Below are 13297 nucleotides of genomic sequence, written 5' to 3' on the forward strand. Positions count from 1 at the left end.
ATTTCTCACATGAAAGGTCTACTAGCAAGAACCTGTCTCAATTTTTGTTCACCCAGGAATGTGTTAACTTCTTCATTTTTGAAGACTATTTTGCCAGATATAGGATTCCTGTTAACATTTCTTTTTGCAGCACACTATGTCATCCCACTGCCTTCTAGCCTTATGGTTTCTGACAAGAAATCATATGTTAATCTTATTGAAGATCCCTTGTATGTGACAAGTCAGTTCTCTATTGCTAACTTCAGGATTCCTTGTTTTTCAACAGTTTGGTTATAATGTGTCTCAAAGTGGATCTTCTTAAAAATACTACTTATGGTTCACTGAGCCCCTGAGATGTGGATTAATTTCTTTCATCAAATTTCTAAGCTTTCAGCCACTGTTTCTTTAAGTATTTCTGCTTTCTCTTTTCCCTTCTATGACCTCCATTATGTGTACGTTGGTATACTTCATGATGATGTCCCACAGGTCTTAGGCTCTGTTAATTTTTCTTCATTCTTTTTTCTTTTAACTCCTCAGATTGGGAAATCTCAATTGACCTATCTTGAAGCTTGCTAACTCTTTCTTCTACCTTCTCAAATCTCCTCTTGAGCCCCTCTTTTAAAAATTTATAATTGTACTTTTCAACTCCAGAATTTCTATTTGGTTCCTTTGTATAACTTTCTTTTATTGACATTCTCTATTTGGTGAGACATCATTCTCTTAGTTTCCTTTGGTTCTTTACACGTCATTTCCTTTAGCTCTTTGGGCTTTTTAAAGGCAGTTGATTTAAAGTCTTTTCTTGGTAAGTCCATTATCTCGGTTTTCCTCAATTTCTATGAACAGATTTCTTGTTTTCCTGAGTATGGGTCATACTTTGTTTCTTGGCATGCCTCAATAATTTTTGTTGAAAACTGGGCATTTTGAACATTATGTGAAAACTGGAAATCAGATTTTTCCCCTCCCCAGAGTTTGTTATTGCTGCTTGTTGAATTTGTTGTAGTTTGTTTAGTGACTTTCTGAACTAGTTTTTTTAAAGTTTGTATTTGGTGTGGTCATTGAAGTCTCTGCTCAGTTAACTCAGTGGTCACTAGTGATTCAACACAACTCCTTAAACTCCTGGAACAACCACAAAACCCCAAATTTCCCAGTCTTTACAAATGTGTTGTGTGTTGGGACAAATCTTTTGATACTCTGCCAGGCAGTCTATGACTCTGCCTGCTTCACTTCCTGCAGGTCTGTAGAGCCTGAAGGTCAGCCAGAGGTGAGAGCTTACGGTCCTCTCAAGTCTTTTCTAAGCATGTGCCCAGTCCTGGGCATGTGTGTGGCCTCCTAGATTCCCAGGAATTCATGGGAGCACTCTAAAACCATTATTCCCCAAAGCATCACATCATCGGCCTTTGCTCCCCAAACTTTTCAATTTGTCTCCTTTTTGCCCCAACTGTTATCCCTCTCTCCAGGCATCAGTGCTAATGAATCTGCCTTCAAATGTCCCTGAGGGTTACCATCTCCTTGGGAGAGTTCCAAATTAGGTAAAATAAAAGCAAGTCATTTGAGCCAGTATTTCAGGGAGCAACAAGAAAGATCAAAACAACCAACCATTATTCTTTTTTTTTTTTTTTTTCTGCGGTACGCGGGCCTCTCACTGTTATGGCCTCTCCCGTTGCGGAGCACAAGCTCCGGACGCGCGGGCTCAGCGGCTATGGCTCACGGGCCCAGCCGCTCTGTGGCATGTGGGATCCTCCCGGACCGGGGCACGAACTCGTGTCCCCTGCATCGGCAGGCAGACTCTCAGCCACTGCGCCACCAGGGAAGCCCCCAACCATTATTCTTGAGAACAAGGTCCATTCTGCTCCATTCATTGCTAGGAACCTATAACAGACTGTGGATATTGTTTTTGAGGCTGATGCCAAGCTGGGGTGAGGAGGATAAGGCTGGAGTAAGTGAAAATGAAGTAAGATCCTCTTACCAAGACTCAGCTTTTATTTTTTAAGCTTTTGTTTGGTTGCAAACTTTCAATTCATTTTCAGAGCTCTCATAAAGTTGATTCTGACAGTTTTTGCCATCTTGTCGCTTTCACAGAGGAAGAGGCTTTTGGTGTTCCCTACTCTACCATTTTTGCTGACTATAATGAAGTTTAAGAAGCTCTGATCTAGTCTTTCCTTCATTTTAGGCCCAAAGAGGGGAAGTGGCTTATCCAGGGTCACACAGCAAACCAGTAGTTGAGACCGGAATAGGGATGCCTGACTACTGGACCAGTGCTCTTTCTGCTTCAGGGCTGCATCAGCTCTTATTGCTGGGAAGGAACCAGGTTCAGAGTGGACACCAGTATTAGGCCAAAGCAAGCTTTCCAAGGAGTGGGGGTTGAGGGTAAGATCCCCTTATAGAGTTGAGGCCCTGACTGACCAAATCCTTTGCTGAGAGGGAACCCTGTATAGGGACAGTTGGAGAACTGAGTAATGATGTCCCTGTCCTTACAGGAACATGAGCAGAGAAGCTTTCGGGTTTGATGGGGTAAAAATTTTCAGCTAGTCTAGTATCTGCCAGGGGAAATGATTAGCTTGATTTCTGTTTTCATGTCTGACTCCACTCCATATCAGCCAGTGTAGGAAGGAGCTGAGGGCAGAAATAAGGGGCCAAGTCCTAGGCTAGGACTATAACTCCCTGCCAAAGCACAAGGATGGACATGGCATGGCCATCCAGTTGTTGCTTTGACCATGGACATCTTGCAAAGGCTCATCTTTCAGATCCCTCTTGCCAAAGCTGGGAGTGGACCAGTCCCACCTCCTACCACTGCGCTGCAACACTCTGCCACCTGCTCACCTGCCCTGTGTGTGAACATTTCTAATTTCAGAAGTTCTCTGTCTCAGTGCAGTATTTAGATCAGCATCAGAATATAAGGCAAGCAGGTTACAGATGCAGTTTCTTGGCCCCCATGGCTGCTCAGAATTTGTGAGGGTGGGGCCCAGGGACCTGCACCTTTAACAAGCTCCTCAGAAGATCCTGATGCACACTAGGGTTTGAGAACCACCACTTCAGGACCGTTTCCCCTTCTACAAAGTGAGCACTCCAAGGTTCCTTTCTTAAATTTTGCACCTGAGGCAAGTGACTCATTGCCTCACCCTAGTCCTGGCCCTGTCCCTAACACACAGTGTTCATTCCAATGTCCCCACAGCTGTTGAAAATGGATTCAGGGCTGAATTCACCTGATGCCTCATCCTCTGGTTGCTATTCTGCAAGTGACATTAGATGTGTGGCATGGACCGGCCTTGACTAACACCTCCAGGAGGCAAGAAAAGACGCAGTGTAGTTTTCTCCCAGAAAGATGACCTGTAAGGTCAATGTCTCCCTCATCTTTTTTTATCCTGAGCATCACTGTGTTAATAACCTTTTACTGATCTTAGGAGGCAGCAGGTGCCTTTCTTTGTCTCTGGAGATATCTGTGAGGCATTCACATAGTCCTCCAGCCCATCCTTACTATGAGTTGGGTCCCATGGGCATGACCAAGAGGGAAGTCAGAGGGACAGAAAGGTAGAAAATAAGGACCAGGATGAACACAGGTGGCCCACAAGTGTGTAGGCCAGGGGTCTCAAACTCAAAGACGTGTAAGGGCCCAACAGGTAATGTGCACATGGTATTACAATAGGGAGTAGTGGGGCCTGTGGCAAAATGGAGAGTACATACCTAAACAGGGCATCTGTGAGTCGGCTCCAGCAGCAACTGCTGTGCAGGAATTCTGGGCAAGTGCTACTAGAATTTTTGGTTTTTCAAGAGAATCCATTATTCCAGATTTTTTAAAATATGAAATCGCTCAATGCTTAAATGTTGGCAACAAATTCAAATGTCTAAAAGGACATTTTGGGGACCAGAGTGAATGCATGTACAGGTTAAATACTGCCTGCTGGGCACCAGGTTGGAACCTCCGGTGCAGACAATGGGACAAAGTAATGTCACAGAACATTTACAGTCACGTTATGGGAGGTTGAATCTAGGCCCTGGCACAGTGCAGGAGGCCACCAAAGTTAGCCTGGACCCACGGCAAGTTGTGCAGTGCCCCACAGTTCATCCCACCAGGCACTGTGACCCAAGGGCAAGGGGCCTGCCCTTGGGGAAGAGCAGCCAAGCATGCTGGGTCTTGGTCAAGAGGCTCCAGGCATGGAAACTGAAGCAGAGCTGACGTGACAAGCAGGGCCTGCCGTCCATTCCAGGGCCCACATCAGCCTTTCTGGCTGGGCAAGGCAGGTCTAGGTAGACCAGGCTAGTGTCCAGCTCACAGCTGCTCCACGCCCCTTGGGCCATCCCCTCTTCTATGTCCACAAGGCAGGGAGGAGTCAGGGTGTGTCCCCAAGCAGATGTCTACTCTGTGGACAAGCCACTCCCTGGGGCCCCTGCTAGGGCCCAGCAGGCTTGGGCTCCTACCATAATCTCTGATTCTCTCCTTTCTAAACTTTCAACATAAGAAACCAGAAAGGGAGTGAAGATCCTGACCAGAAAACAAGCTTTGGGCTTCCAGAAGGGACGATGACTTCTGGAAACTGTCCGTTCTGGACTTGCCTTCTCCTAACACCACCAACCAAGGGGCAAAGGGCCTGCTGGGGACCATAGCCAGGAGCTCCCTTTCAGACTGAAGGGTCCCTGAGGGGAGGAGCCGGTCTCACGCCTCTCTGATCCTCCTCTGTAAGGCCTCCCCCAGGAGTCATGCACACCCCCTCCTTCCGGACCTGGGGGGAAGGACCACGATCCTCCTACTCACCCTAGTGGACCTCACCGTGCCCGCATATGATGCCTTTTCAGCGCCTGGGCCCTGAGCACGAATTTCAGGAACCTCCATTTCTCATGTCCTTCCAACCCAGTCCCTGCAAATTACTTATGCCCAGGGTTTCCTAAGCACAAGTTTCTATTTAAAGTCATAAAAATTTCCACCAGCTAGTAAGGCTGGACCCCTGAGCTACAGGGCAGAATCACGAAGCACAGGAAAACAAGCTGGCACCAGGTAAACACTTCCAGAACGTTCCAGAGCTGGCTGACTTTAATTTGGAAACAGCTTTTGGCCATCGACATTCAGGTTTAAGGCACATTCTCAATTACAAGTAACCCTGTCACTGGCAAGGAGCTGGCTTTGTTCTTGTGGTTTTGCATGGAACAGATGACTTTCTGGCTTTTTTCTTTTCTAAAAAGGAGTGAGTTTGGCAATAACAAAGCTCATGACACATTCTCACCAGATGCAAAGAGTACCCTTAAAGGTTTTCCCTTTTACTCCTCAGTGAGGACATGGCGCTCCCAGTCCCCACCTGTCTCACCCAAACTGTGTATGCAGCAAAGACGTGTGCGCATCTGTCTGCAACGACTATATATTAAAAAAAAAACCCTCCAAATAAACATACAACATTATATGACTAAAACGAAGCCAGGAATTTCAGCCACAAGCAAAGGGGAATGACTGCATGAGTCAGGAAACAAAACGTATACTTTAGCTGCAAGAGGCTGTGAGGAGTGGGGGTGGGGAGGAGGTATCCTGAGAGAGTTCAAGACCAGCCCAGGTCCCTCAGCATGAGCACAAGACACAGATCAGGAGGGCAGGCGGGGGATGGGGCCAGGGTTCTACGGATGGTCCGCGCTGGGACACCAAGGGGTTTTTTGTGCATTTGTTAGAAACAAACAAACATTCTTTTGGCCTTTTCCTGGCATCGCTGTTGCCAGTGGGTGGACAGAAGTGACCCACCAGTCACCGCTCAGTCGTTGCCACCACAGATCTTCAGCAGAATCTTCCGGTAGTCCCCGGAAGTGTCTCCCTGGTCACAGAAACAAGTAAGACATCAGTTAAGAGAGGCTCGGCCAATTCTGGCTTCCTGGCTCCTGATTTTCTTCTGCCCCAGGTGCCCTTACAGAGAGGCAGCCCCATCCTAAGAAATTCCCCACCATGCTGGTGCCAGGGCAGATGAGAGGCTCACACGCTGGCCTTGAAGGTGACACAGACCTTTGACAACACAGTTCAGCCTCCTGAGCCCTCCCATTAAAAAACAGAAAGCTGTACTCACCCCAATGATCAAAGTCAGAATTTGAAAAACAAATACAAAAAAATTTTAAACAGCCAAAAACCCCCCTACCCAGGGCTAACTACCAGTGGCCTTTGCCCAGTGCATTTTTGTTGCACTAAGTTGGGATTATACCATAATGCACTGTTGTGTCCTGTACAGGAAGTGTAATCTACTATGATATGACTGTCCAGTGAAGGGGACTGTTATTATTTGGGCATCCCAGTTCACAATGATACCTCCTCTATCTCAGTCCACTGCACTTACATTAGAAGTGAGGCCACACTTAGCTAATTTCTCATCATTTCCTGCCATCATTTCCTTCCTTAAGGGCAAGGCCTGTGGCTTCTTTCAGAAGCCCATAACCTACTGGCACACACAAGATACTTTGTGAATAATTACTAATTCTCTGCTATCAACAGCATTGCTTTTATATCCAAGAAAAGAGAGAGAAGCCTCTCTCAGTGACTAACATCAAACGTTAGTGAGTCTGAAATCAGGGCCTGGGCGTGGTGACTTCAATTTCAAGGTTCATGTGAGTTCAGAAATTAAGTGTCAGACCCCACCACCCCTGCCACGACAGGAATCAGTTTTGTCAGACTGGCTCTGGCACAGATAAAACAGGAGCTAGTGTCTTTCATACACGTACATGTGTCACACAACATGCTTCACGTGGACCACCTCCTTCAAGACGCAACAGTCCTGGGCGGGGGTTACTATTATTATCCTCCTCTTAACGATGATGGAACTGGGGTTCAGGGAGGCTTTAAGCAAGCTGCTCGAGATCACACAGTGAGCAAGTAGAAAAGCCAGAGCTGGACCCCAAGCAGTGTGACCCCCGAGCCCTCCCTCTGAACTGCCTTCCTGTGCTGCCTCCACCACAGACCTGAGGGAGGGGACTCATCGGGGAGCTAGAGCTGCCCACCCTCCAGGGGGCTCGGGGCTTGATTTCTCACTGACGGATCACAGACCCACAGGGTGGCTGGACTCTGAAGGCCTGCCACCAGGTGGGGGAGGTCCTGTGTTCTCTGATGCCGATTTTGGACCCTCCCCCCACAACCGTTTACTGAACAGCAGATATGCTGGATGCTGGGACACAGAGAGGGGCGACAGCAGGGTCAAGAGCCACCCTGCCATCAGGAGCTGTCCACCTGCTGTTGTACAACCAGATGAACAAGTGAAAACTGAAGAGGGCGAGTACGAGCACCACCAACAAGATGCCCGTACTTGGCTGAAGCTGAGCCCGCGGGAGCTCTGAGGAGGGAGAGTAAAGGGGACGGTGGGAGTGGCCAGGGAGGTCTGTGGGTGAGCAGGACGCCAAGAGGCAGCCCAAACAGCCCCCAGGGGCCCGTACCGTGATGTCGTGGTACAGGGACTTGCCGTACAGCCGCTTATACTCTGCTCTGATGTCCAGGAGGTCGATCTCGCTGCGAGACACCATGATGCGGATCAGGGTCCGGTCCTTGGTTCCCGCTCCCTAAAGAGAGTGGGCCCAGGGGCATGAGCAACGGGCCTCCTCACCGTCCACTTCCCCACCTTCCCTGGGCCCGGGTCCCCTCCCTGCCCCAGGCCCTCTGCCCTCTTGGCTGAAGGGTGGCCCTCTTCATGCCTCCTCACCTGAGCAAGGTCCCAGTCACGAGTGGGCTGAGACACCCCCCACCCAGACCCTGCACCTGGGGGTTACCTACCCTCATGGCCCTGTTGAGCCTTTCAGCAAAGAAGGCTGGGGTATTCTTAAGACATTTCACTAGAAGAGAGAAACACGGCATAACTCAATCTGCGGAAAACTCAGTCCAGGGGGACATGACGCACACAGCATCCTCTTAGGAGGCCGGATGTCAATCAAACACACCACTGCATCCATCTTCCTCTCCCCTTCCATCTCCTCCAGGCTCAATTATCTTACAATCCTGGCTCCAGCCCTTTGGAACAGAAACATGCAGAGCCTGGACACCAACCCAACCCATTTCCTGACAACCAATGTGATGCAGGAAGCTGGGTAGGAAAGGAACGTGAATGGTGTGTGGAACCATGTTGCTGCTCAGGCAGGAGGGGACACACTGGGGATGCCACGACCCTCATGGAAAAGGATGGCCGAGCGGAACGAACGTCTAACTAGGGTTCTCAGGCCACGATACCTACCATGGGGTACACAGGGAAATCTGTCCCATCCAGAAAGTTCCAAGAAAAGCAAAACAGAAGAAGGGCAAACCGTGACGTTCCCAAGTGGGTATAAAGAGGGGCCAACCCCTCAGGGTTGGGGGAGGGAGGAGGACGGACCTGGAGCCCATCAGGCCCTGCTCTGGAGGACATGACACAGGCACTGCAGGAAGTGCACCAGTGTCCTGGGAGCTACGCCAGGTTTCCTTGCCCAGGGCCTGTTTTGCTGCTGCAAGTAAAAAAAATCTTTCCACGTGTTTCCATCACAAACATCTGACAACTGCCTGCAGGGATGTATTTTTAGAGGAAACTTGGCAGGATATGCGTCATCTTCCTCCGGGAGAACAGTTGGTCACGCCCCCACTAGTGACCCACTGCAGCTCCCTCCCCCAGGGCTGGGCTTGAAATATAAACAAGACACCTCCAGCGATCATGATCATCCGGAAGCAGCCTGATTTCCCACCATGTAGGCAACTGGAATTAGCAATCTTGGACCCTTTCACTATGATCTTCCTCAACCGGAGGGTGGGTGAGCACCCTGAAAACTCACAACGCACGCCAGCCCCCCAGCGGGCAGGCCAAGATACCTACCCACGGCCAGCATGCCCTGCTCCAGGTCCCCAGACATCTCCCGGCAGATGCTCTTCTCAATGTCACGGCCTGTCATTCGCTGATACTCGTTGAAAACTAGTGGCAAGACAGAGGGACATGTTATGGACTGAATTCTGTGCCCCGCCCCCAATTTCCTTTGTTGAAGTCCTAGCTCCTAGGACTTCAGAATTTAACTGTACTTGGAGATAGTCTTTAAAGAGGTAATTAAAATGAGGCCCTTAGCGTGGGCCCAAATCCAATCTGATTGGTATCTTTATAAGAAAAGGAGATTTAGACACACAAGGAAACACCAGGGCTGCAAACACAGAGGAAAGATCACACACGGACACAGCAAGGAGGGGGTCATCTGCAAGCCAAGAGGAGAGGCCTCAGGAGAAACCATCACTGCCAGCACCTTCCTCTTGGACTTCCAGCCTCCAGAACTATGAGAAAACAGATTTCTGTTGTTTAAGCCACACAGTCTGTGGTATTTTATTACGGCAGCCTGACCTGACTGGTACAGGACACGTGGTGAGGAGGCCTCTGCCCATTCCCAGAGCCCAGCTCTCCCACTCTGCTCCCGGTGCCCTGGACGGCCCCAGTGACCACACCTGCCCAGCTCTCAAGTTGGCCAGTTCTTTGCCCCAGGGAAAGTGCACCTCCCCCCACCCACCCCCCAGGCCTGCTCCCTGTCCCCTTACTGGCACTGCCCTCGCCACCGCTCACCCATCACACCTCAGTCCCCGTCCAGGAGCCCTGACACTGATAGTCTCTTCCCAGATGCCCGCACCTCCAGTCCCAGTCCTCCTCCGTCATTCTATGTGCCAATCTTTCCCAGTCTGACGGTGAGCAAACGCCCATCCAGTGCCGCAGCTTACCCTGGGATGGGCTGAGCACCCACAGGAAGTGGGCTGTGGGTTCCAAGAGAGCCAGGTGGCGCCATGGAGACCTGGGTCCTAACTTGAGCTCCGCCCCAGGATATAAACCTCCTCTTCCCCAGCCAGGGTCTCCATTTCTATCTGTGTTCTCCAAATTGCTGTCATTTGCATATCAGTATCATGATTTCTGCTACATCTGTATCCAACTTCATTACTTACTATTTTCTTCAGACCAGCTCCTCTTTTTCCCTGACTAATAACATTTGTGAAATTGGGGGTTTGATGTGCTACAGATATATTCCATACTCATTAAAATAAACAATGATTAAGATGAGCATATGCTCACTCAGGCTCCAGTACAGAATAGGGCAGAGGTTAAAAAGTGTGCTCTGGGCTTCCCTGGTGGCGCAGTGGTTGAGAATCCGCCTGCCGATGCAGGGGACACGGGTTCGTGCCCCGGTCTGGGAAGATCCCACGTGCTGCGGAGCGGCTGGGCCCATGAGCCATGGCCGCTGAGCCTGCGCGTCCGGAGCCTGTGCTCCGCAACGGGAGAGGCCACAACAGTGAGGCCCGCATACCACAAAAAATTTAAAAAAAAAAAAAAAAAAGTGTGCTCTGGAGGCAGGCGGCCTGAGTTCAAACCGCAGCTCTGCCATGTTACCACCTGGGTAGCTGACTTCCCCAGCTGCCCTTTGCCAGCTTCCTCATCTGTAAAACAGGAGAATGGCCCCTATTTGCATGTAGTAAAGACTCAGTGCATGCACAGAGTGGGTGCTGGTGATTTCACCCACCCACGTTGCTAAGTGTGGTCACTGTTCTCTGTCCTCACCTGCCCTCTCATATTCGCCGCTGACACTGCTGGTCTCCAGGATGCCTTTCTTTGGGTGCCCCTTCTAAGTCTCCTGCAACGGCCAGGGCCCTGTCCTCAGACTGCTGGTCTCCCTCCCGTCTCCCTCTGAAGGGACCTCTTGCAGTCCCAGAACCTCAAAACTCCTTCGATCCACTCATAGTTCCCAAACTGCCATCTCTAGCCCAGACCTCTCCTGACCTCTGACCTCTGGCCTCGCAAACCCATTGCCTACATGGCATCTGTGGCTCAAGGCTCCTGACTTCCTTCCCTCCTAAAGCCTACTCCATGCACAGCTTCCCAGTCTCGGTCGAGGGCCCGCCCCTCCCCTCTTCCACTGACTCAGTGGGAACAAACCCTGTGTCATCCCTGAGTCCTTTCTCTCTCTCACACTCCACGTCCAGTTCGCTGGCAGACAGGGCCAGAATCAGGGCGCTTCTCGCCACCTGCCCCTCTGCCAGCTGGTCCCGGCCACCGGTCACCTCTCCCCTGGATTTACTGCGGCAGCCTCCTAACTGGTTTCCTGCTCTGCCGTCGATCCCTTCTCTCTTCTCAACACAGCAGCCAGGACACTCGTAGAACCTAAGTCAAATCACGTCTCTCCTTCACTCAGAGCCCTCCAGTGGACCCCTGTTTTATTCAGGGTAAACACCTAAGTCCATGCAATTGTCATCAGGGCTTCCTACTGTCTCTGACCTCACCTCCTCCTATGCTCACTCACTCCACCTGTTCCACCCCACCAGCCCCCTTCACTGTTTCTCGGTTGCGCTGGGAACCCCATGCTCAGGGCCTTTGTACCGTCAACTCCTTCATGTTTTTAACTCAAATGTCATTACCTCAGTGAGGAATGCCCCCAGCACCCTCCGACACCTTTATCACTTCCTATCCCAGTTTCCAACTTTATAATTCTTCTCTAAAGATTTACCAACTGGTACAGATTGTATTTGATTTTTGTTTACTGCTGGGCTCCCCAAACAAGGTGAACCCCTGAGAACAGAGATTCTGCAGCGCCGTTGCCTACACCTACTCCATGACCTGGCACGTGGCAGGAGCTGAGTTTATATTTGTTGAAGGAATGAGTAAATAAGTGTTACTTAGTATTATTAATTGAGATGTTTATTTTATTTTATTTTTTGCGGTATGCAGGCCTCTCACTATTGGGGCCTCTCCCGTCGCGGAGCACAGGCTCCCGGACCGGGGCACGAACACGCGCCCCCTGCATCGGCAGGCAGACCCTCAACCACTGCACCACCAGGGAAGCCCTGTGATGTTTATTTTTTATGCCACACTTTGGAAACCACTGGGTCAGGTGCTCTTGAAGGCTCTCTCAACTCTAATATTCCACATTCTAGCAGGTAAAGATACCAGCCAACAGGAGGCTCCCATTTCTCTAACCTCCTCCCTTGCTTTCCTCCAGAACTGGATGCTTACAGACTCAGGAAACCCGCTGATAATATCTTTTAAATCTCCACCAGGGGGCTCTTTCAAGGAAGTGAAAGGCCCATGCAGAGCGGAACTGCTAAGTGTTCCTGCAAGCTGTTTCCTGCCATACCTCATCTGATCTCATTATCTGGCTGCAGGGAGGCCGGGACTGCCTTACCTGCCACCAGGTGGGCCCGGCTCCGGGAGCACAGAACCGCATTGAACTTGGACTCATCTGTTCCAAGGCGATTCTCTCCAGCTGCATAGAGCTCCTGGACAGAAGAGGGACAGATAGACATGCAATGCAGACCTCACCCCAGACTCCAGGCCCAGGTCACCGAGGAGAGCTGGGCAGAGCCTCCGGGCCCTACAAGCCCAGAGGGGAGGGAAAGGGGGGCAGGGCCCCAGCTGAGCTCCATTCATTGTGCTTAAGTAGACACCATCCACACATCCTCTCACTAAGCCAGGAGAGCCAAGGCCGCTGAGGCCCAGGACAGGCAAGGAACAGCTTTAACCCAACCAAGGGAGCAGCAGCATGGAGGAAAACATGGGCTTGAGTCCTAGCTCTTCTACCCACTTGCCACGGGACTCTAGGCAGGCCACTGGCCCTCTCTGAACTTCAGTTTCCTCATCTCTAAAACTCAAAGTTTGGATTAGATTCGGGGTCAAAAACCTGAAAGACCAAAGGGGCCAGCTGGGTAACTTAAATGCAGGAATCAGGCCAGCTGTAAGGCCAGAGAGTGGTGGGGACCACGGGGACCACGCAGAGAGGCAGTTACTTCTCAGCCGAGTAAATGACAGAGGAACAAGGCTCACAGCTGCCTGATCCATTTTTCATGAGGAACCAGAAACCCAGATATCTACGTGAAATTTCTCAATCTTTAAAAGCAGTTTCCCTATCTATAAGTGGGAACACATGAGACAATAATTATAAACAACAATTGATAGATCGCAGTTATGGATGTGGGATTTTATGTGATAGGTGCTTGCCTGCCGTTTCATTGCATACACTGTTATGTTTGCAAATGGGGAGAATTTGCACTTTCCTGTTAAGTTTTTGAAGGTTTGGGCCCAACCTATTTGCCAATTTGCAACCCTTGTACCAGATGGCTCAAAAGTGCTTTCCAGGCCTCAGATAGCAGCTCCTGGACCTAAAGGCACTGATACTTGAGGACAGAAGGTGGCCATCAGGGGCTCAGAGACCCCACAGGTCGAGGTGAAGCCAAGGAGGTCCAGAACTAGGAAGGCAGAGAAGTAGGCACGAGACCCTGCAACCAAGGCAACTTCTGCCTCAGCTGGGAAAAGGCATGGACAGGAAACAGAAACAGGAAAATCCCCACTGGGGCAAGAGCTGGAGCCCAGGGCTTTGGGGATATCCAGCCCTGAGT

General features: G+C 50.4%; 1 protein-coding gene across 5 annotated transcripts in view; it reads right to left on the reverse strand.

Moving 5' to 3' along the window:
* Positions 1 to 4983: 4983 nt before the first annotated feature.
* Positions 4984 to 13297, reverse strand: part of ANXA11 (annexin A11) — a 42451-nt gene continuing 34137 nt past the window's right edge. For all 5 annotated transcript variants that reach the window (XM_059054276.2, XM_067025260.1, XM_067025261.1 and 2 more), the window contains 5 exons: positions 12088 to 12181; positions 8763 to 8858; positions 7700 to 7758; positions 7366 to 7488; positions 4984 to 5768 (listed from right to left, as the gene is read on the reverse strand). In XM_059054276.2, the coding sequence (XP_058910259.1) occupies positions 5709 to 5768; positions 7366 to 7488; positions 7700 to 7758; positions 8763 to 8858; positions 12088 to 12181 (432 nt within the window). In that variant the 3' untranslated portion in view covers positions 4984 to 5708. The remainder of the gene's footprint in view (positions 5769 to 7365; positions 7489 to 7699; positions 7759 to 8762; positions 8859 to 12087; positions 12182 to 13297) is intronic.

Source organism: Kogia breviceps, chromosome 2 (genome assembly GCF_026419965.1).
Source record: "Kogia breviceps isolate mKogBre1 chromosome 2, mKogBre1 haplotype 1, whole genome shotgun sequence".
In the NCBI taxonomy this organism is placed as follows: Eukaryota; Metazoa; Chordata; class Mammalia; order Artiodactyla; family Physeteridae; genus Kogia; species Kogia breviceps.